Below are 24,638 nucleotides of genomic sequence, written 5' to 3'. Positions count from 1 at the left end.
ATTCAAATGGAAATGCGAAGCAGAGATATGCTTCATGTTGCAACAAAAGAGACAGGCTTAGTATTTGGGACTGTTGTACGTTAACCTTGACTCCGGAGCATTTCTAGAATAAGGACGACATTGGGTCAGTGAGAACAATAATAACAGTGTCAGCATAGAGGCTGATTACATGTCGATTGCCTCCGAAAGGGATCCCCATGATGGTTGGGTGCTCTGTCACCAGTTGGACTAGTGGCTCCATGTATAAAGCAAAAAGCAAAGGGGAGAATGGGCACCCCTGCCGAGTGCCCCTCTGGATTGGGAAAGGTTGAGGCGAAACTCCATTGACTCTCACCAAGGCCCGTGCGAAGCTAAAGTTGCTGTGGACCCAGCTTAAGAATCTCCCTCCAAAACAAAATTGCTTCAGAGTTGAAAAAGATAGGGCTAATGCTTCCTGTTGAATGTCTTTTCTGCGTTTATTGAGAGGAGGAGAGCCTCCCTGTGGGACTTGTTGATCTTCTTCCATAAGGTGGATGATATGCTTGGTATTGTCCCCGCATTGGCTGTTGGGGGTGAAACAGGCCTGGTCGGGGTCAACCAGGCCTGGCATGAGAGGGTTAAGGCAGTGGGCGAGGATGCTGGTAAGCAGCTTAGTGCCCATATTAAGAAGGGGGGTAGGTCGCTAGGACCCGCCTGCCATTCTCTCTTTCCCCGGTTTAAGGATGACTAGGATAGATGCCTCAAGCATAGTGTTGATGATGGTCCCTGTGTTGGCAAAGGAATTAAAAAGCCAGGTAAGCAAGAGGACCTGTGTGACAAAATGTTTTATAAAACTGAGGAGAGTAGCTGTCAGGCCCAGGAGCTTTCAGCGGTATCAAGCTGGCAATAGCCGAGATCACTTCCTCAGTCCAGATGGAATTCTTTAAGTTCTCAGAATCTTTAGGTGAAAGGCGCGTAACTGATGTAACTTCTAGATAAGAGTTTTTATCTACATGGCAGTTATTGGCTGCCTATAATGTTTTGTAGAAGTCTCGGAAGACGTCTGCAGTTTGCATATCTCTGCGAAGCTCAGATCCCTGAATAGTTATCATTTTGACAGTATCCCTATGTGTTTTACCCTGTAATCAGTGGGCTAGCATCCGGCTACATATGTTACTCCAGAGGTAAAATTTTTGCTTAGGTGGACCAAAGCGTATTCAGCCCTATCAAGGTCCAAGCGCTTAAGTTGTAAGGGTGTCCTTTTCCAACTCCTGCCATCCCCTCGGGTCCCCATGTTTTCATGGATAGTTTATAGCTCAAGAACCTTTTGCTCTAGACCTTGCCGTTTCTCGTTCCTGTGGCAGTTGTTCTCAGAGCGTGGCAACTGTGGACTTAGACTGCAGGAAGATATCCCGAAGTCTCCAGAGAGAGGGACGATTTGAGCTTCGTTTCACTTGAATAACCATTGAGATAGTGGTATGATCGGATAACGGATTGGGGGCAATGTACATTTCCTGGACAAGGGCTTGTATCGCAGAGGAGGCAAGGTAGTAGTCTATGCGTGCATATGATTATGGGCTGCAGAGCAATATGTATAATCTCCAGTAGTGGGTTGGGAGAGTCACCACAGCTCCCCTAAGCCACAGCTGCCCAACCATTGGAGACTCTGGGTCGAAGGCACCAGATTGGCCGAAACATAGACCAGAAGGGTCAAAGTCTGAATCCATAACTAGGTTCAAGTCGCTCCCCACCAGGACAGCAGCATCAAGAGATTGTAGCACTCTAGGAGTGACAGAACAGCAGCCTGCTTAGTTGGGTTATTAAGGCCTCTGACTTTGAGGCTGGTAAAATAATCTCCAGCGAACTGGGGGATGATATACGTCAATTCCTTAACCCCTAGGGAAGCTTTGACTAAGCTAAAGGGGAAAGCCAAACAGGAAGGGGGAGGGGGAACAGCTGGGCCCTGGAGCAGCTTGAAGTTGTGGTCAGGCAGTGAGGTGTTAAGGATTAGGGAATAACAACCCCCTACCAATATTGACAGCAAAACTAAAGAATTAGCTAGTCCATCACAAATAGAAAACTGGTAGCTTGGCATGGTCCATTTGAGGGAGTAGTGCAAGGTCATCACTGGGTATTAGTGTTTAGCCAGCTCTCTGCCGCCTCAGACCAGGCATGGAAGTGGAGTTCAAGGGAGATTGCGCTTGTCGAAGTTCCAACGAGCAATAGATGGCGATGGTCATGCAGTCGTCTTGCCAGTTCCAGATGCAAAACTGTCCAGTACTGCTTGGCATTCCCGAGCACATTCTTTCAGACCTGGGCGAGACTGTTTCTTGTGTTTGCTAGTTTTCTGCCTCAGCAATGCACGGGGGTGACCTCCATCGATGAGGTAGGCGAGTCTCCAGGTAGGTTCAGAATGCAACGGGCCTCCTCCAGCGTCTTGGGTTGAAACAGTTGACCCTCCCAACGTAAGACAAGTCGGAAGGGATTGCCCCATCTGTAGGACACCTCATTGGAGTGGAGGAACTCAGTAATCAACTTCAAATCTCAGTGATGCTGGAGGGGTGAGCATTGAGATATCATAGAAGATCCATATTTGGTGTACACGGAAATTGATAGTTGGTGGGGCCCTGGCTTTTTTCGTGATATCTTCTGTAGTGTGGAAATCATGTACACAGGTCTGGATGTCTTGTGGCTTGGTGTTGGGGCCGCCTGGTTGACCAACCTGGTGAACTCTGTCAAGCTGTAATGCAGTTCCTGTCCCCAACCCAGCACACTGCTTGGACTTTGCTCTGTATCAGTGCTCTGTAAATCGGTGCCCTCGGAACCCACCCCAGAGACGGATGTTATTGCAGCAGGATTGATTCTTCATGTCCTCCGCCTGGGCCTGGAGCTCGTCTAGTTGTTTGTGCAGACGAATGACCTCTTGCCTCTGCATCTCTACATCTTCAGCCCTTGCCAGTTCATTGTCCTCCAGGGAAGAAACCTGCTTGCCCACAGAGGTCAAGTCTTGTTTCACATCACACAGTTCTTGCGAGAGGTTCCGCTGGAGGTCTTGAATATCTGCCCTAAGGGAGTCGAACAAGAATGTCGGAAAACCCCGGTTCACTGGTGCTTGATCCTGATCGGTACCTCCCTCAGTGACCCCTAGTGAGGTTGTTGCGGGCCTGTTACTGAATCCTTGGAGTGGGCTGGGGTGAAACGAGTGAGCATGTTTCGCACTGAGTGTTCGCGCTTGCTTTTTGTTGCTGCTATATCTAATTGAGGTGTATGTAGGCCTTGGGGTATCTGGACACACTGCAGTAGAGCAGCACTCAAATCACCCCCTGTAGGTCTCCTGCAACGATCGGCGCACAAACAGGCAGACGATACAGAAGGGAGCGGCACCGATGATTAGTCCCCTCCGGAGAATAGACCGACCAGAATGGAAGTACGCAGCTGGTGAAGATTCAGGGCAGCTGAGCTATGGGACACCTCTCAGGGCTCACTGGGTTAGCTTCAGATGAACACAGCACCTGGGACACTGCACCACCCACCCAATCCCCATACTCACTGCACCCTGGGTGTCAAGTTGTGGCCTGTCATGGAAGAATGGAGTAGAGCCCTGAGCTGCCCCAGTGGGTGCTGGCATTACTCTTCCGTCAGGAGAGGGATGTTGCACCCCATGGCCTGATGCTAGTGCAGCAGGGTATCCATGGTGCAAAGGCCTCTGCAGGCGTCTGGCTCAGCTCGAGATCTCCGTCCCACGTCCAGGGTCCTTGTACTTTCAGGGGACGTGCAGGAGCCCAGCAGATCCAGGCACAGCAGTATGTATGGGCCGCAGATCCAGTCAGGACACCTCTGGGGCCGGGACAAGCCCTTCACTGGAAACCTAGCTGACACAGTACCATTGAGGTTAGTAGAAAGGCAGCTGTGTCCCCAGGTCTCCGCAATCAGCGGCAAATGACAGTCCAGGCAGCAGAGGAGTGATCCTCACGTCTCACTGCGCCGCCATCTTGGCCATGCCCCACCCTGAATTTTTCTTTAAACTCGTAAGCAAGCACCTTCCCGATTGTATATCCATGTTCATACGCTAATCTCTTATTTGATCTGAGTGGCTACTGCCTTCTCCCAAACTGCGCAGCAAATGTGACTCCTATAGACCACCAAACGCAAATATAGCTCCCCTTCTCCTGCATCCTCATCTTGGACTAGTCCGGCATGCATTCTTTCAATAGATCTTAATTCAAATAGAGCCTCTTTCTCCTTATTTCGTGCAGCCCTATTTTCATGAACCACAAATTGAGCAGTTATACTCCTTATAAGCTTTCATGGAGTACCAGAATTTATTAAAAGGCAGTTTGCCAGCATCGAGAGAAACAAACACCCTTTCTATTGCAGATCTAACAGGGATTACTCGAATGGCCCTCAACCTGTTCCTTTTATTGAGGTATTATCTTTGGACAAATATCAAACAGTATATTGGTCAAAAATTGAGATGGAGCCAGGGCAAGGCCTATCCAAGAGTAGTGTTTCAGCACTCGACTAACATGTATATCCCAGCACAGTCCCTTTAATGGCACACCAAACACCTGAGAGAGCGTGTACCTGCAAAAGGTTTAGTATTGCATTGCTAGCTTTAGGCATGCCTCGGTGTGTGATGATTTGTGAAGTCAATTTTATAGTTCATTATGCAATTAAAATTGCTTACCACAATTAGCAGACCAAAGCAGGTAACCAGCTCATTACTGAAATATTAAACATCTGGTAATCATCACTGTTGATACTGGCCCTTTTGCAGAGTCCTCCCCAAACCTTTTACCTTCTCTTTATGTTTTTTGTGCTAAATTTGTTTTGTTCGCCTTACGACTCTACGCACTCTACCACTGCTAACCAGTGCTAAAGTGCTTGGGCGCTCTCCCTAAAACATGGTAGAATTTACTTATTCCAACTTTGGTATATTTAGTTTACTTGTAAGTCCCTTGGTAAACTGCACTACATGTACCCAGGCCCTCTAAATTAAATGCTACTAGTGGGGCTGCAACACTGATAGTGCCACCCACTTAAGTAGCCCTTTAAGCATGTCTCAGGGCTGCCATTGCAGAGCCTGTGTGTGCAGTTTAGACTGCCATGTCAACCTGGTAAAATAATTTTGCCAGGCCCAAACCTTCCGTATGAATACATATGTCACCCCCTAGGGTATGCCCTTGGACAGCCCAGAGTGCAGGGTGCAACATATTTAAAAAGTCGGACATGTACTTTTATGCCTTATGTGTCCTGGTAGTGAAAAGTTCTTAAATTAGTTCTTCATTACTGCAAGGCCTATCTCTCCCATAGGATAACATTGGAGTTGCCTTATTACCTTTTATAAGCGTTTCTTTCAAATAGGAATCAACAACTCCTTCATTTTTTGTGTTTCTGGAATCCTAATTTAAAATCTTAACTTATGGATAAGTTTGATTTTAACTTTCAATTCTGAAAATGCCACTTTTGAAAGTTGGCAATTTTTTTGCCTTAGCCACTTGTTGCCTGCAGCCTTTCTCTGGTCGCCTGACTGAGTGTAGTCGGAAGTTACGCTTTGTGTATTCCTCCTAGACAGCCACATGTAAAGAGGGTTTAGGTGTGACTGGATGCGCCATCACTGACAGAATGGGAGGGAGGTCCTAGACTCAGCCTCACTTACATCTGAATAGGCTGTGTCCTGACTCCACACAAAGGGCCTAATGATATTGCATTGCCACTTCAGCCAGATTGGAGGCAGGGCAGTGGAGGTAGGGAAATCCATGCATTTCAAAGACACTGTTTAGAAGCTTCTCCAACCTTCCAGATCCACTGTGTCATCTTTACAGAAGCTATTTACCTCCACCCCGAACATTCCAGCACATTAATTTCATACATTGTGCTTATTAATACTTTGATATAATATCTTACATTGTGATACCTGTTACCAGACGACATACCCTTTCAGTTCAATTGATATCGCTAGATCTGATTTCCTTTTTTAGAACCCATATAAGCATCAAGAAATGCCCCCACCACCTACAGAGAAGAAAATCACCATTATCTGGTGTTCATGCCTATGGACAACAACGGGTACAAAAAGAATTAAAAGGTAAAAGAGGATTTCCTTCCAGACTACCAAGTGTGTCATTCTGCTAAAAGAAAGCGATAAAGGGGAGCAAAAATAAAAATCAAAACCAAGAAATCATCCAGCTTAATCCACATCGACTGTGGTAGATGCATTATTCTTTTTATTCTCTTTATCCACATTAACTGATCCGACTGTCCAGTGTCTCATAAAGTTGTATACCTCTTTTTCAAAAGAACAGACAATTGTTGCCATATTCCAGGAGTTTCAGTCTGGCTGGCTCACGTGGAAATGGATGTGCCCGTAGGGATTTTAGAGGATCAATCGACTTCCGAAGCGGAGACCTCTGTTGGACAGTCCCCTGGCCAAAGTTAGACCGAACAAAGAAAGAAATAGAGCCAAATTAAATTTGCCTAGCTGGTTAAGCATTCAAATATTGCTTGATGCAATAAAAATGTCTCAATATATATCAAGAAAGGCCTGGGTCTGGCAGATGAAAATGTGTTAATCCAATGAGAAAAAGTTTGAGTGAATAGGCAGTCTTGGGCATGCTGAACCTGACATCCCGGTTTGTTAGAAACGGAAAGGCATCCTGAAATAGACTGACAATAAACAACCAAGGTTTGTTTCCTTCCACCCCTTTGGGGATACCAAAAATGCATAGGTTATTTGGGCATTGTCGATTTTCTAGCTCCTCAGCCCTCCACAGTCTATTGTGAATAGTATGTCCAGTGACTGTACTCTTAAATGATACTGTCTCATCATCTGCATTGGAAGTACATTTTTCCACCTCCGTAATCTTTTCTGTCAGAGCCTGGATTATGCAAGCCACCTCCATAATACACTGCTGTATTTTTGCATTATCTGCCTTATCTTCTGCATAGTTTAGCTGAGTTTCTTCTCCATATGCTTGTAGTAATTGGAAAATAGCACCTAAAGACGGTTCTTCATTAATTTATCTCTTTCCGTTGTGCTCAGCATTCAAACTCGGAGCAGACCCTTGACCTAAAGCAGGGGCATCAACAATAGGGATGTGGACTTGCTCTGGGAGATGAACTGCCCAGCATGATGTGAGTTTTACTATCGACTCCAAGTATGTCCTTCTTGCCATCACCAACAGCCTGTGTGGCTACATTAGTACTTTTATATTGAGTTATATTAATGTTCTTCAACCATAAACTATCTGGATTCATTCCATCACTTTTCTTTTCTTCTGAAGCTGTATGACCCTTTTTACATTTGATCCCATTTTAGGATGAGTACCTGTGGCTTCAATGTCTGTTTGAATTTCAGCCACATTAGGGAAACCAGTAACGGCTTTTTTTGGCTCAGTGACCATGATAGATACAGTAGGATCTGCGGTCGAAGGACCAAAACTACCTTAAAGCTTATCACCAGCAGTAGAGCTGCTCAAAGGTTGAACTGCAGAGTAAAATCCCAAATATCCATGTATTTCTGTCTTCTTCCTTTCACTGTCTTCATCCATGCTCCTCAAAGAATCAGATTCTAAGGGTGCGAGTTCATAGGGCAACTTACTTCAGGAATACCTTAGGCTTCTGGCCTCTCGCTCAAACTCTTGCCAGAATTAGGCATCTCCGTATCTCCTAGTGCAATATAGCTGTTTTAATTCTGTTCGACCTCTTCAGAGGGAGCAGATACAATGTTGCACAGCAAAGCTCTGTCAGTGCTCGCTAACCCAAGTTCAATAGGTTTCTAAGATGAGAGATGTTTCCTGCTTTGATATAGAGGACACTCATGGTATCAGACCGCTACTTCCCCAGGTCGTCTCTGGGGAAAGAAGCAAACGGCAAATCCAGAGCTCTCGATTGCTTGGCACGACAGCAGCCTGCATGCATTCAGCGACGGGGGAATCGTGAACAAATCACTTCCACCAGGCATGGATTCATTCCTATTCTGCAGGTATTTCAATACTTGGACGACTGATTTTTGTAAATGGTTTGTTTTTCAATGATCTCTATTCCACAGCACTTCTGGGTCCCGCTCCATAGGAATGATCCAAGCCAGGGTTGCGGCCGCCATCACCGCGTCCACCTTGGCTCCCTCTTGTATCCACCATAACAATAAAGACTCTGAAGCACAGAGAATCAATCCTGAAACCATAAAACCCTGAGGAGCAGGTAGGGTGATCTGACTTCATGACTTGAAAAGGCTTGTTATCTGGCAGCAACAGCAGAGGCAGTCACCCAGTTACAGCATTTGCAGCCACAAGGAGGATGAAAAGCAGAGCAGAAAAGCAGGCTAGAAGGGGCAGAGGCTTGCACTGGAATTCACACTGCAGCCATCGTCCTCTACCCAGTTTGTAGGGTAGCAACTGTTCACAGATAGCAACATTACACAGACATTGATCAGGTTTTGGTTGCCACCACCGGACTAAAAGGGATTTCCTCCATCGCATAGCAATCTTCGGACGGGCTATTTTTGTGTTTGTAATTGGATTTACATAGCAGTTACTATCCCTGATGACGCATTGAAGTGCCTTGCTGTGCTTAGCATCCTATTTCAGAACCTAAAGTTAGTGGTAAACCCGTTAATTCAGGGTATTGCTGGTTCCTGGGATTAGTCTAGTGCTGTCAAGGAAATCGTTCCATGCATTTACTCCAATTTCCTTGTAGAAGATTAAATTAATAAGAGTTACGTGTAATCATTGTTGAGGCTATGTGAGTATTTGCAAATGGTTGGTAGGATGAAGACGGAGGTGATTACTTATTGATAGATTGCAGGGATATAGGTTTAAAGAAGGGAGTGGTTGTGATCTGTAAAACAAAGCGTGGGCAATTTGCTGTGATTATAATAGAGACTGAGGCAAACAGGTATGTGGCCCAGAGTAGAATAAAATCCAGAAAAAGAAGCTACTAAATCAAGGAGAGGGCCATTTGAAGGAAAGAAAGGCGAGACAACAATCAGACATTTTATGGCAAGGTGAATTTTTCATGTAGTGTTTTAGGAATACTGTGGGAGGCGGCACTTTGAGATGGCATGCAACCTGAAGATATAAAACTGTAGGAAGAAGCTACGTTATTTGCATGATGGGCACTAGAATCATTGAACTGTTTGGCCATGCTCCTTCTGGCTATTGGTGACAGATGGAGCTCTAGTGGGGAGCTTCATGGCAGGAAGACTTCAAATGAATGAAGCTCAGATCATGGACATGTCCAGGAACAAGGGAGAGAGTGAAGGTGGTAGCAAGAGGCTGCAAACATGCAGCACCATACTAAAAAGGCAAATATTGGAAGCGGCAAACGTTTAAAGCTAGGAAATGCATAAGGAAAAAGGACAAAAGCACTATGAAAGAATATAATTTCTAGCATACTCCATACAAAAATAAGCTGGACCCTGAAGACAGAAGTTGAGGAGTAAAAATAAACATGTTTTTGAAAGGGAGCTTATGAGAGGTGTTTACAGGAATGTTCGTTTTTTGCAAATCGGAGGCCAGAGTATCGTCAATGAAAGCTACTCTTAGCGTGTGGTTGGTTGGCAACCCAAAGCGTCTGCAGTCACTTAAACGAACATTTCAGGGTAATGACTCTAGTCAGTGGGAACGCTGTGAGGTGCTGAGGGCCCTGTGTAGTGTAGTGGAGTTGTGGAGAAATTTCCTTAATGATATTCAAGTAATAGAACTGAATCTCCAAAGCAGTCCACTATCAGGACTATGCAGCAAAACAAAAATATTCTGGATTAAAATGTGAATTCTAAGTTGCTTTTGTTCGTGCCTGTCTGGGTTTTAGGAAATGTCCCTGCACGGGTTCTCTGCACCCGTCTGCCATCTTCACAGGTCAATAACTGCACCCGAAGAAGGGCTCTTAGCTGCATTCACGTGTCTTCATTAAATACAACTGTGCGTCTTCGTGGGTTCCCAGGAACACCTTAATGTTATTCTGTGACATTAGTGGCGGAATAACAGTGAAGAATGAAATATGAATGATGATCTAAATATAATTGTGAAAGTGACTTGCTAGTGGGCAAATTTATATAAACGAAAATATACCCTTTTAAGTATATTAAAATTAGGTTTGCGAATAGAGAATTTTTTGAGACCCCATTTCGAAGGGCAGAAGATTGGGGATCCAATCTGAACCTGAAGCGCCGCTGTCAACAAAACAAATATGAAAATAAATTAAATGAAATGAGGAACTCTTGCCGCGTAAGTAACGATACTTTAAATCATACCCTAAAACTGGATCAAGGCAGACAAGACTGCTGTCAGTCCTGCAAGACAAGTTCGCTATTTAACGGGGTTAATACGAGTGCCGACACGAATAGTAGCCCCCTCCCAGCTGTCCTTTTTCCATGAGATTGAGGTAAATGACCAAAGTCACAACATGACACAGGTAGTAAGAGTATAATACCTCAGTGGCTTTACGTCTGCTAATGTCACCCTCCTGATGTAGACAAACGCTGGCTAATGAAGTGTCTGGAGAATTGCACTGTTAAGCTATGCATTAGGCAGGTCACACTCTTGATGCATTCCCAAACTGAGGTGCCCCATGATTCAAGACACCTCGAGCAACAAAGTGTTGCTGTCTTGCTGTTGGCATCTTGGTATGTACTCGGAGGCCATCCAACTAAGCAAAACAATGATACCGTTTGGAAATAAAAATGAATAAAACAATTTAATAGGTAAATTGCCACAGACATAAAGTGAAATTGATTTAAGTTGTACGAAAAAAAATATTACTTACTGGTTAATTTAGATTTTTGTCACAGAATCAGAAATGTACTTTCTCAAAATAGCTACAGGGGCCAGCAGTGCATTTGGTGTTGACACTCAAAGCAAGCATTATATCCCCGGCATTTTCTTAAAGTGAAAGCAGATTTTTAATAAAATGAATTCCGTAGTACTGCTCTACTTCCCAGCTCTTCACGAAATGTTCTTGATAAAAAGTACACAGAGTAAAATTATTTAAATCGTCCCATCCTGGACTTCAGAACGAGCCCATGGTGTTCATTTACAGGAGTCTTCCAACAACCTGTGATTTTTTTTTTTTTTTTTTTTGGTTTGTTTTTTTTTTGCTCCCTTTAGTCAGCGGAGGCAAGATGCACAGGGGAAGCAGGGGAAATGTCCATTTGTAGTGGCCCTGTAGTTCTCTTGCAGGGAGACCACATTGTACTTTATGCTAAGTCAGTGGATCGGAGTTCTAAAGGTATACAAGGAGTCTTATTGTGCAGGACCTTGATCCCCTGTTGACCTGTGATAACAGGAGGATGGTTCACAGTGGTGGCTCCTCTGTATGGACGGAGGAGCGTCAACCCCCCCCGCCAGTAGCGGCAGCTGCAAAACCTTGTAAAGAAAATAATAATAAACAATAAACTGTGTTGCCGGGCTGGAGAGAGCCTGCACAGGCTCCCAGTCTGCCTTTGAGCGCCATGGCTGGGCGCTCCCAGCCAATCCTGATGCTGCTTTGAGCAGCGTCGGGATTGGCCACAGGGCAGGCTGGGAGCATGCCTGCAGCAGCGACGAGGGACAGAGGAATGCAGCGTGGGACCACGCCAAAGAGGTTAGTATTTTATTAATTTTGTTAATTTAATTAAATTTTTCTGCCGCTCCCCCTCTGCCTTCTGAGCGCCTCCTCCCTGCCCCACCCTTTCAGCGGCCCACGAGCCGCTACTGGTGGTTCCAGAGTCCTGGAGGCAGTTGCAAAGAAACAGACATTTGTTACAGAGCTAGAGATAGCTTTTCCACTAGTGCTTTGTCTGGCAATCAGGAATTGAAAATGCTTATTTATGTTCCTCTTCAGTTCTAGGCATGTTCTTTCTCTGGAGTGGGTTAAGGAGAATTTTTTAAAGAGTGAACCCGCTCAGCTATCGGTGATCACCAATCAGTGAATAAGGGTTACATTTTCAAAGTCTCCTTCATATGTTTTGCTTCACTGTGATAAAATGTGGGTTCCAGGGCAATGTTTTCTGGTTAAAATGAATACTAACTTATAGTGCTAAGAATGACACAAACAAATAAGGTGACTTATTTGCAGTCATGACTTGCGGCGCTCTGAAGGGGCAGGACAGGTGCAGCACTTAGGAGAGCTGGGGGGGACAGTTAATTAAAAATAACAACAACAAAAAAAGCATACCTGCTCCACTTTTATTAAGTTGCTACTTTGCTGCCTTTAAATCTCCTGTGCTGAAAAAGTTTCTAAATGTCAAATTTGTTGAATTTGACAGTGCTTGTTCGCAGATGTGTGAAATTCGTTGATTAACTATACCATGTAAATTCTATATCTCCGGAACCCTCCTGTGGATGTTTTTCAATGTTTTGTCTAAAAATGCAAAAAAAAAAGCCTATTGTTATTAATTCACGTCCGATTTCTTGAGTGTCTTATTGATTTCTTCTTCAGTTGTTTTGGTGCTATTTAAATGCTTTACACTTGTTCCTTTGTGTAAGTCTTGCTGCTCAGAGCCACAGCTACACAGTCAAACAAGAGGGTTTAACAAACAAAACCTACTAGTCCTAAAGGGGTTGGTAAGCGTATTACATGCTAAGGTTGCACAAACACACCTTATAATACACCCCATTTCCTCACAACATGCACCTCTTATTTGGGTAGCCTGACCCCTCTAGAGCGCCTTTGGGCCCCATGGGTTTGGGAAGAGCCCCTACCCGAGTCCTGCTGGTGGGTCTGGCCTGGGTTCCAGTCATGCCCAATGGGTTTTAAGCTGTTCTGGCCACAACCTTCCATGGAGCCAGTTCCAGTGCTATTGTTCACAGCTCTGCCAACACCCGCTGCGGCGCTGACACCATAGTTATTCCTGACTCTGACATGGTGCTGGATCGGTATCACCTGATGCCGTCTCCGACCAGTGCCATGTCTTCCGAGTCAAGGCTAGTGCCTTTTTCTTTTGATAGGCCTGGTGAGGGGGTGCTTAGGAGGGGTCTCAGGACCCTTGTGCATTCCGCTACAACCTTGACGAACTAGGGGACAACTGGTATGAGAAACTGGCAAATGCCAGTGAGTTAGACACCTTACCAGACTATAGCTTGGTCTCTCCTCCTCCTATGGCTATAGAGGATGGAGCCTCTGTTGCAATGGTGGCACAGAGGGCGGCTGAGGTTCTTGACCTTACATTGTCCTAGGTGGCAGGCAAGATGAACTTCTTGACAGAGGGGCTTTGGATGGGAGTCGTCCCCACAGAACCACTCCTCTCATACAATGAGGTCCTCACAGATTTCCTGTTGAGGTCTGGTCCTAGCCCTGCACAAGGGGCTCCTGTGCATAGAACAATTGCCTGCTGCCATTGCCCCGCTCCTGGGACTCAAGTTTCCTCACCCAGCATCCCACCTTGAGAGCTTGGTGTTTCAAGCCTCTGCCTTCCGAGTTAATTCTCGATTGTTTCCTACAGTGCCACTGGGTAGAAAATCCAAAAGGCTGGACACCTTTGGTAGGAGGATGTTTTCTTCCTCCACCAGCACTGCACTCGGTGAACACTGCATGCCTTATGGGTTGATACACCTACAGTGTGTGGAATTTGGTTGCACAAGTGCTGCCAATTGTCTTGGAGGAGGCCCAAGCCATGTTCACCCAAACCATTGCTGATGAGTGAGATACAGCAAAGTTCACCACCTGGAGTGGGCTGGACTAGACCGAACGCAGAAAGATTGTCATCAAATGCCATGCCTTAATGAGAACCACTTGCTTTTCAGGGGGATGTAGAGGCTTACCTCATTGACTTGACCTTTGGTGAAACAGCAGACTCAGCATTACAGCGCTTTAAAGACAGCAGAGCTATGGCCAGATCTTTGGGCCTATTCAAGGCTTCCCTCCAACTCCAGTCTACCTTTGACCTCTTCCGTGGATATGGTAAGGGCTGTCTACATGTCCTTTTCTGCCCAGCCACCAAGGCCAACAGGTTTCCTAGCCTTATTGTGACAACGGACGTGGTTCCCATAAACTGTGTTTGACCACCAGCCAGAGGTAGGGCCAGTACAACTCTTCCTCTCCCCTGACAGCCACAACTCCCAAGCCCTTCTAGTTTACCCTTATACCATCACTGGCATCCAGTGGAGGCAGGATTCTTCATTACCTGCCCCATGACAGTCCATAACATAGGACTAATGAGGATTTCAAATTTAGAGGTACTACTCTTTCTACACATTTCTGTAATTCACCCACCCACCCCCTTACCCCCATGCCACCTCTCCACAGCAGGCTTACGAAGGACCATCTCTCCTTGCTTTAACCGGAAAAACTGCCTTTTGTCCAGGAGGGTGCCAGCATCAGAAGTAGGTCATGGTTGCTATTCACACCAGTTTCTGGTGCCCAAAATGGATGGAGGCATCCATCTTATTGTAGACCTGTGCCTACTCAATTTCTTCTTGAAGAAGGAGAAGTTCAAGATGCTCACATTAGCTCAGTTCCTGTCTGCCCTCGACCTGGATGGTAGCGCTGGACTTCTGTGATGCCTATTACACATCCTCTTCCTGCCCACCCACAGACGTTGCATTTCCGCTGAGACCACTCCTGGCCAGAGTTCTCAAGAAGATCAAGAACGACCAGGCCCAAGTCATTCTTGTAGCTCCGGATTGGGCACTGAGAGTTTAGTATCCAAAACTCCTGAGCATAGGTAATGTGATGAAGTTGCCCCTATGGTAGAACCTTCTGTTACAGCAGCACGACAGAGTCTTGCACCTGAACCTGCGCATCCTCTACTTTCATGCGTGGAGATTGATTGCGGTAGTTAATGGCGTTCAACCTTCCTCCTGAAGTCTTTGACATTACTTTGGCAGCCATGCATCCCTCGACCAAGAGTATACTCTTGGTGTTGGGGCAAATTTGTACCAAGGTGTGCATCCAAGAACATTGATTCTCTTTCTGTACCCTTGTCCCAAGTTTTATTGTTCGTTCTTTCTCTGGCCCAGCAAGGTTATGCTCGGGGCACTGTTAAGAGTTACTTGTCTGCCATATTGTTTTTTTTGCGGTTACCAGACCAACCTTCTTTATTCAAGTCACCTATTGTGACTTGTTTCCTCAAGGGACTACAACACCTGTTTCCTCCAAGTACATTCATTGTAGTCCAATGGGACCTCATTCTGCTGTTAATATTTCTTATGTGCATACCCTTTAAGCCACTGAACAACTTCCCACTCCGGTTACTGACATAAAAACTGCATTTCTGGTGGCCAGAACTATTCTAGGAAGGTCAGCCACCTGCATACACGGTCTGTGCAACTTTCGTACACAACATTCTACACAGACCGGTTCTGAGAGCCCGTGCTCCCCTCCTTCCAAAGGTGGTGACACCTTTCCGTGTATGCTAAATTGTCACCTTGCCTACTTTCTTCGCTCTACCTCACCCTTCTAAAAAGAGGAACGACTCCATCGTCTGGACCCCAAAAAGAACGTTGTCTTTCCACATTGATTGTACTAGAGGATTCCAGGTGGACAATTAACTGTTCGTTGGGTATGTTGGGGCGAATAAAAGGAAGAATGTGTAGAAACAAACCATCTCATGATGGATGGTGCTGTACATAAAGATCTGCTTGGCATTGGCCAAGAAACAACTCCTGAGGGTTTGAGTGCTCATTCCACCAGGGCCCCGGCTGTGACCACTTTGTTAGCTCCCGGAGTCCCTGTCCTGGACACATGTCAGGCAGCAACATGGGCATCTCTGCATGCGTTCACCAAGCACTACTACCTGGACCATCAGGTCTTCTGTGCAGGCATTTGCCTGTTCAGTGCTGCAAGACTTTTTGGCCTTATCTGTTTGTAGTCCCATCTCAGGGGAGGAATTGCTTTGGTGTCTATTCTAAGGTAAGGAAACTGTGGGTAGAAGTCGCTATCAGATGAACAAGTTACTTCCCTTCTTTAACACTGAATCTGGTAGAGACTCTAGCCACAGATTCCTTACTGTCCCTCCATCACTCCCTGCTTTGCGGAAGTATTTCTACATATAGTCACCCTTTATGAGGGCCCTAGTGACGCACATCATTTCATCAGCATTCTCTGTGGCTCCGCGCTTCTGGCGTGGAAAGGTGTAAAAAAAAAAACTGATGTCAGCTTGCTAGGGTGACGCCTATATAGACACTGCGTATGTTACTTCTAATGTGGACCTGAACAACGCCACCTACTAGCGTGCAGGGGTCCTACTCAAGAATTTCCTGGATCCAGTCTGACACCTAGGAATAATTTTAAGGGAAGGAATATGCGGCGAGATAGTTTCTACCAGATAAGGCTTTATTGAAGATGAGTAACCTATTCATTCAGCCCACCAAACTACAAATATCCACTCAAATACTCATATGCTCCCTCCCTCGTTTAGCGGTTGGCTCATTGTTTCTGTTTTCTCACAAATTGAAAGGAAAAGGGCTGCAAGGGCTATTGCGAGGTAGGAAAGGCTGGGGCTACAACTGCATCCTGAACTTTGTGGGGCTGCCCTTTCCTCTGCCACCTGCTAACTCTGGATGATTCTAAACCATAACAAGTAGAAAATGCAATTTTGACTTGACTTCCATTGTAGGATAATTTTGCCTACACGCTGCACATTTAGTTTTGATTTTAAAAGAATGATTTAAAATTTGCATCTACATTACATATTAGGAATACATTCTGCAGCCCAAATATTGCATTTTTGTGTGCTTCGGCTAGGCCCAGCGCCAATCCACATTGAGAGACTGAAGCCCGTGTGCAGCGATGGGCCTGTCTGACGGTGTGCAGCCCACATATAGGCATAATCCACTGTGCATGGCTTAGTGGCGGCTCAGCGAGGGCCTGGTTCAGGCTAAACGCTGCACCTACTCTTCAGATAACCAAGGTGTTGCATCTACACCACTTTTCCCCTAGTCCAGCACTGGCAGATGCCTTTCTTGTTCCATTATTACAACAGTGTGATTTCTCATGTAATAGCTGCCGCACCTTCAGTGCTACCCACAGCAGGGGAAAGTGCAAGCTTTTAGGTTTTAAATCGAAAACCTTAGGTTCCCTCAACTATTTTTGTACGTTTTTATAATGTGTTCTTGAAGTCTGAGTTTCACTGATCTCGTTTAATTCATCATATACATTATTGCCTTTAAGCAAATAATCACTGCACATGGCTGCGCAGTGTTCAGCGGTGCATCAGCTGGGTGGATGGGAGGCTAGGCTAGACTCCACCAGAAGCCAACTACTTCCTGTGCCCCAGCCAGCTTGGCTTGGCCTAAAGTTGTGCTAAGCATCGCGTGATCGCAGGGCTTGGCATCCAACAAGACCCGGTCTTAGGACTGGAACTGCACAGAGCCCCATCACACCCAAACCAGCTTTGGAAGCCCCCAGTGGGCTGGGGATGAGGGGCCTGGCCATATCCACAGTCTCAACCAAATGATCTGCATAAGACTGGGTGCAGTGAAATCAGGGCACATCGCCTCTGAACTCTTGTTGCCCCGACGATCACATGCAGCAGGCCCATTAGCCGTGCCTGTAGGCCGCAGTCAGTGAGCTGTGGATTCAGGCCTGGCATCTTCAGGCATTGGTGTAGGGCGTGACCTATAGCCCTGCCATATGTCCAGGCCCTTGCCCAGCCAAACCAGGCATTGGCTGGTTTATAAACCGGGCTTTGTGCCAAGTCTCCCCCAACCAGCTGGATATGGCTGAAGGCTGCACATCTGGCTCTGGTCGCAAAGCCTGGCCTACTGCAAAGCAATGCACTGTCCTTTCCAAACCAGCTTCGCATGACCCGAGGGTTGAGCAGATAAATGGCTGCTAGACCCGAGGCAGAGTCAGCACCATGTTCTTGCCTGACAGGTGCTGAAGCATGCCTTAAACATGACCCAGTTATCCTCTACCTAAAAGAGTGAATACCACCACTAAATACAAATTATGTGTTATTTAGCTTTTGGTTATTGCCGAGTGCACTAGACGTTTTCGCCTGAATACGTCATTAAGAAAACGAAAGAGCCCGTAAGATAGCTCGGTAAAGCTGATTGTCATCCTTACATAGCGGCTAACGTGAGAATCCTCAGCAAACTCTGCAGTGGTAATAGTAATCTGCCTCACTATTACGCTGCCATACCTGGCAAGCGCTATATTAGACACATTATCAATTTCATAAACCTCATTTATACTGCAGTGGAGCGAATGACAAAGCTTTGGTTCTAAGGTCTAGCAGCAGCCATGTTTTTGTGTTTTATTTTACTAAAAAAATATATATAAATCTCATTGTTAGAACAGTCTGACTACCCTTGTTTGTATGTGGCTGAAATTTCTGATTGTCTAAAATGGCTAACTGTGAGAAGGTAGCCTCTTTCTAGCCTTGTTACCCCCACTTTTGGCCTGTTTGTGAGTGTATGTCAGGGTGTTTGTCACTGTTTTCACTGTCTCACTGGGATCCTGATAGCCAGGCCTCAGTGCTCATAGTGAAAACACCATGTTTTCAGTATGGTTGTTATGTGTCACTGGGATCCTGCTAGTCAGGACCCCAGTGCTCATAGGTTTGTGGCCTATATGTATGTGTCACTGGGACCCTGTCACACAGGGCCCCAGTGCTCATAGGTGTGCATGTATATGTTCCCTGTGTGGTGCCTAACTGTCTCACTGAGGCTCTGCTAACCAGAACCTCAGTGGTTATGCTCTCTCATTACTTTTAAATTGTCACTAACAGGCTAGTGACCATTTTTACCAATTTACATTGGCTTACTGGAACACCCTTATAATTCCCTAGTATATGGTACTGAGGTACCCAGGGTATTGGGGTTCCAGGAGATCCCTATGGGCTGCAGCATTTCTTTTGCCACCCATAGGGAGCTCTGACAATTCTTACACAGGCCTGCCACTGCAGCCTGAGTGAAATAACGTCCACGTTATTTCACAGCCATTTTACACTGCACTTAAGTAACTTATAAGTCACCTATATGTCTAACCTTTACCTGGTAAAGGTTAGGTGCAAAGTTACTTAGTGTGAGGGCACCCTGGCACTAGCCAAGGTGCCCCCACATTGTTCAGAGCCAATTCACTGAACTTTGTGAGTGCGGGGACACCATTACACGCGTGCACTACATATAGGTCACTACCTATATGTAGCTTCACCATGGTAACTCCGAATATGGCCATGTAACATGTCTATGATCATGGAATTGCCCCCTCTATGCTATCCTGGCATTGTTGGTACAATTCCATGATCCCAGTGGTCTGTAGCACAGACCCTGGTACTGCCAGACTGCCCTTCCTGGGGTTTCTCTGCAGCTGCTGCTGCTGCCAACCCCTCAGACAGGCAGCTGCCCTCCTGGGGTCCAGCCAGGCCTGGCCCAGGATGGCAGAACAAAGAACTTCCTCTGAGAGAGGGTGTGACACCCTCTCCCTTTGGAAAATGGTGTGAAGGCAGGGGAGGAGTAGCCTCCCCCAGCCTCTGGAAATGCTTTGTTGGGCACAGATGTGCCCAATTCTGCATAAGCCAGTCTACACCGGTTCAGGGACCCCTTAGCCCCTGCTCTGGCGCGAAACTGGACAAAGGAAAGGGGAGTGACCACTCCCCTGACCTGCACCTCCCCTGGGAGGTGTCCAGAGCTCCTCCAGTGTGCTCCAGACCTCTGCCATCTTGGAAACAGAGGTGCTGCTGGCACACTGGACTGCTCTGAGTGGCCAGTGCCACCAGGTGACGTCAGAGACTCCTTGTGATAGGCTCCTTCAGGTGTTAGTAGCCTTTCCTCTCTCCTAGGTAGCCAAACCCTCTTTTCTGGCTATTTAGGGTCTCTGTCTCTGGGGAAACTTCAGATAACGAATGCATGAGCTCAGCCGAGTTCCTCTGCATCTCCCTCTTCACCTTCTGATAAGGAATCGACCGCTGACCGCGCTGGAAGCCTGCAAACCTGCAACATAGTAGCAAAGACGACTACTGCAACTCTGTAACGCTGATCCTGCCGCCTTCTCAACTGTTTTCCTGCTTGTGCATGCTGTGGGGGTAGCCTGCCTCCTCTCTGCACCAGAAGCTCCGAAGAAATCTCCCGTGGGTCGACGGAATCTTCCCCCTGCAACCGCAGGCACCAAAAAGCTGCATCTCCGGTCCCTTGGGTCTCCTCTCAGCACGACGAGCGAGGTCCCTCGAATCCAGCGACACCGTCCAAGTGACCCCCACAGTCCAGTGACTCTTCAGCCCAAGTTTGGTGGAGGTAAGTCCTTGCCTCACCTCGCTGGGCTGCATTGCTGGGAACCGCGACTTTGCAAGCTTCTCCGGCCCCTGTGCACTTCCGGCGGAAATCCTGTGTGCACAGCCAAGCCTGGGTCCACGGCACTCTAACCTGCATTGCACGACTTTCTAAGTTGGTCTCCGGCGACGTGGGACTCCTTTGTGCAACTTCGGCGAGCACCGTTTCACGCATCCTCGTAGTGCCTGTTTCTGGCACTTCTCCGGGTGCTACCTGCTTCAGTGAGGGCTCTTTGTCTTGCTCGACGTCCCCTCTCTCTGCAGGTCCAATTTGCGACCTTCTGGTCCCTCCTGGGCCCCAGCAGCGTCCAAAAACGCCAAACGCACGATTTGCGTGTAGCAAGGCTTGTTGGCGTCCATCCGGCGGGAAAACACTTCTGCACGACTCTCCAAGGCGTGGGGGATCCATCCTCCAAAGGGGGAGTCTCTAGCCCTTGTCATTCCTGCAGTATTCACAGTTCTTCAGCCTAGTAAGAGCTTCTTTGCACCAACCGCTGGCATTTCTTGGGCATCTGCCCATCTCCGAGCTGCTTGTGACTTTTGGACTTGGTCCCCTTGTTCCACAGGTACCCTCAGTCAGGAATCCATCGTTGTTGCATTGCTGATTTGTGTTTTCCTTGCATTTTCCCTCTAACACGACTATTTTGTCCTTAGGGGAACTTTGGTGCACTTTGCACCCACTTTTCAGGGTCTTGGGGAGGGTTATTTTGCTAACTCTCACTATTTTCTAATAGTCCCAGCGACCCTCTACAAGGTCACATAGGTTTGGGGTCCATTCGTGGTTCACATTCCACTTTTGGAGTATATGGTTTGTGTTGCCCCTATCCCTATGTTTCCCCATTGCATCCTATTGTAACTATACATTGTTTGCACTGTTTTCTAAGACTATACTGCATATTTTTGCTATTGTGTATATATATCTTGTGTATATTTCCTATCCTCTCACTGAGGGTACACTCTAAGATACTTTGGCATATTGTCATAAAAATAAAGTACCTTTATTTTTAGTATAACTGTGTATTGTGTTTTCTTATGATATTGTGCATATGACACTAAGTGGTACTGTAGTAGCTTCACACGTCTCCTAGTTCAGCCTAAGCTGCTCTGCTAAGCTACCATTATCTATCAGCCTAAGCTGCTAGACACCCTATACACTAATAAGGGATAACTGGGCCTGGTGCAAGGTGCAAGTACCCCTTGGTACTCACTACAAACCAGTCCAGCCTCCTACACTAACAAAATGGAAACCATAGTAGGAATGCAGCTCTGCTGACTAAGGTTTGATACCCATGTTTGCTCATTGATTACACAGACACACTGTGATCAGCATTAAACCAGATGGCACAGTGGCATGATGGTTAAGTCAAGCCTTGCTCTCTCATTTGCAGTGCACATTGAACCCCACGCGTGGTCTGGCTGCATCTTTTTCTTTTCTATTTGTAAGCTTGGAGGTACAGACGTAGTCCACATAGTTACAAGTTGTGATTCATTCACATTCGGGATTACAACTAATCGGATAAGCGTTGTGACGAGTGTGTGATTGAAAGGTAGACGAGTTGGGAAAAATCTGATGTTGTGGATGAGACTCCGGTGGATGCACCAAGAAGTGTGGATTGGCCCCGTGCCTTATGCTTATTTAAAGAAGAAATATTAAAATCTTTAATAGGTACCTTATTTACATGCTGTTCGTGTGCATCTCACATAAAACACTCGGTCATAATTCCATACATTGCATTTTTCATTATCTGCTAGATGCTTTCGTTGTAAGTATGAACATCTATTCTTTCCCTGGTTTTCTATTCTTTATTGCCAGTTTTTTATCCTCTTTCTCTCTCTGTCTTTCATTTTAGTGCTGGACACTCACAATGATCAGATTCAGAGTTTATCCTGGAGACCGGATGGCACCCTGCTTGGCACTTCCTGCAGGGTAAGTAACTTACAGAGGGAAACGCCAGTAGACCCTCAGCCCCCGTAATTTACCGACTTGTAAGTAAGTTGTGTAATGTAATAACTGTGTACTGTTTTATTTGCTGTGCATTGATCTATTGTCTACGCACAAATATTTAATGCCTTTTGTAAAATGATTTAATACATCCTGTATCAGAGTAAAAGATGGGGACTGCTTGGCTTGGGATTGGAGTTGGCATAGTGTGTATTAAGGGCAGAGAAAGGGAGTGTGTGATCATGTTGAGTCACACTGTTCCAATGTGTTTTGGATTATTGTTGTGTTGGGTTGTGTGTGCGTGTGTGTTTATTTTTTGTTGTTGAAAGTAAACAGGTGTGGGCTAAGGGAAGTTGTTGAGTAGTGTTGTTAAATTGTGTCCTGGGGTCCATCTAGGCCTACTGGGGTCAAAAGTGGAGGTGTACTGCACCGTGAATTGTAGATTGGTTGCCCTCTGCGGGCTGCAATATAGTGGCAGCCCCACATTTTGAAGGGTTTTATAGCCTAGTATGTTGGCGTGTGGATTTCTTTGGTGTTATACTAATTGTTCCTGTAGTGGGAAGGGGCGTGTGTTTTTGGTGTTGTAATCACCAGAATGATCTAGTGTTTGTTTTAGTTGTGCTGTGGTGAGGTGGAACCGTGTGCTGTAGAGTGAGGAAGTACCATGTTACTATATGTAGTATTGGGCTACTGTTCTACTGCCCCGGTGGCTAGGAGGAACGTGGTCTTGACTGTGGTGATGATTTGTTATGACCTGTAGTTTCTGGGTGTTACAGTATTGGGGCGACCTTTAGAGTTCTGGGTTCCACAACGAAAGCTGTGTTAGGGTGTGTCCCTCTTCCAGATCTTGTATGTATGATGTGTGAGATGGAGCATGAGTATTTATTAGTTACTCGCAATTATACGAATGTTTGAAGGGAACTTAAGTGTTTTTCTTAGAAGAATTTCTGGCTTATCCTCTCTGCTCACGCTGTCTCTTCTCACTGCCTCCCCACTGAGATTACTATGTTACATACATTAGCAATGCCCTCACCAACACCTCCAGTGTGGTGTGTAAATGTTTAAACTTTGATCAATTTATATCCCTCTACACTTCGATCTTTAAATTGAAGAACCTCATTTAGCCCAGGCTGTCAATTCCCATGTCCCACAGTAGAAATCATTGAATAAAAGTGATTCAAAAAAATATGGAAATTGTGGTAAGAGAAATTCAGTAACACCGCACAGTGGCCCTTTCTTCAACTACCATTGTAAGACTGTGCGTGTAAATACATTGACTCAATCTGCAATCAACATTGTCGACCAAGCACAACTGTATATTACAGAAGTGGAGTTAGAGGGAGACAACGAAATAAAATAGCACCTTTAAAGACACGTGACATTTCTGCTGTTCCCTTACCCAAAAAAACACATGTGGCACAGCTTAAGTCATTGAGAACCCTTACAGTTCAGCCATTGGATGCCTCAAATGAGTTTTTCATGCTGGAGGTCCAAGCTATTTACTACTCTCTATGGTTATAACACAGATAACTAAGGACTCTTGAGATTTGGATTGGTAGTTTTTGCTCAGCAGGTCCCAAAAATGTTTTCTCACAAAGACTGTCCTTGGGTGATTTTGACAGTGATGACTCTGCCCTTCTTTAAGTCTCATAAAATCAAGGCAAAGATCTACTTTCAGTGACCTACTATTTGGGACATCGGTAAACCCTGTAGTAACTTGGTTGAACATCCAACGGCTCCTGCAGGGTGAATACTCAATTGCTCTGGCTGGGAAGGATGATACAACTTTCTGTTCATTTTATGTCCTTATTACCAACGTTGATGATTACACTGTGCGGTGGTGCTTAATGTCTTTGTCAAGGGATTTAGCTTTCTGTGGCAGCAAAATTCAAAATAAGAATGGGTAATTTTAGTGCTACTATAGATAAAGGTATCTGTCCCTCCGTACTTGGGCTAGAGGAAGACGTAGCTTTGGCTGAGGGTATGAGTCATCTCTACAAAGCGAGTAGCATAACATTTCCAAAATGCTAATACTAGAATTAAATTTCTGTCACTGAATGGGCGAACTACATCAGGTTCTCTAGTTTGGTTGTGGGCAATAGCAAGACTTGAACAGGTCTGTAGCTACAGACTTAGGAAACCGTGCTTTGGCCACTGCCACCCTGCACATGGAAAGATGCATTTAACGCAGCAGTGACAATACTATGAATCTATCCCGGCTTTGGGTTAGCTGCAACTCAGTACTTTATGCAAACTGGTGTTTGGTTCGATGAGTGTAGCCATACTCTGACTTTGTTCCTTCAGTTGTATACCAGGACCGACAGGTTCTTTGGGACTGTGGTCAACTGTTCAAAAAGCAGATTGGAGAGCATCAGGTCATGGACTGAGATTGTGCCAGGATTGCTTGGAGTCTTGAAGTAATGTTCTCTTGTTGTTGGTGCTTGGTGCAGTATTGGGTCTTCACAATCTGAAGGTAGCCTCCTTTAAACGTAACCTGAAACAAAGACTTGTTTCATCATGTTTATAGTTCTTCGATGCAGCATGCTGCTG

General features: G+C 45.9%; 1 protein-coding gene across 2 annotated transcripts in view; it reads left to right on the top strand.

The window, feature by feature from the left end:
• The window catches only part of LOC138261488 (coronin-7-like), a 1,075,977-nt gene that overhangs the window by 120,979 nt on the left and 930,360 nt on the right, over positions 1 to 24,638 (top strand). For both annotated transcript variants that reach the window (XM_069210466.1, XM_069210465.1), the window contains exon 6: positions 21,997 to 22,073. In XM_069210466.1, coding sequence (XP_069066567.1) covers positions 21,997 to 22,073 — 77 coding nt within the window. The remainder of the gene's footprint in view (positions 1 to 21,996; positions 22,074 to 24,638) is intronic.

Source organism: Pleurodeles waltl, chromosome 10 (genome assembly GCF_031143425.1).
Source record: "Pleurodeles waltl isolate 20211129_DDA chromosome 10, aPleWal1.hap1.20221129, whole genome shotgun sequence".
NCBI classification, from domain to species: Eukaryota; Metazoa; Chordata; class Amphibia; order Caudata; family Salamandridae; genus Pleurodeles; species Pleurodeles waltl.
The sequence above is the reverse complement of the archived record's forward strand: the minus strand, read 5'-3'. Positions and strand labels throughout refer to the sequence as shown.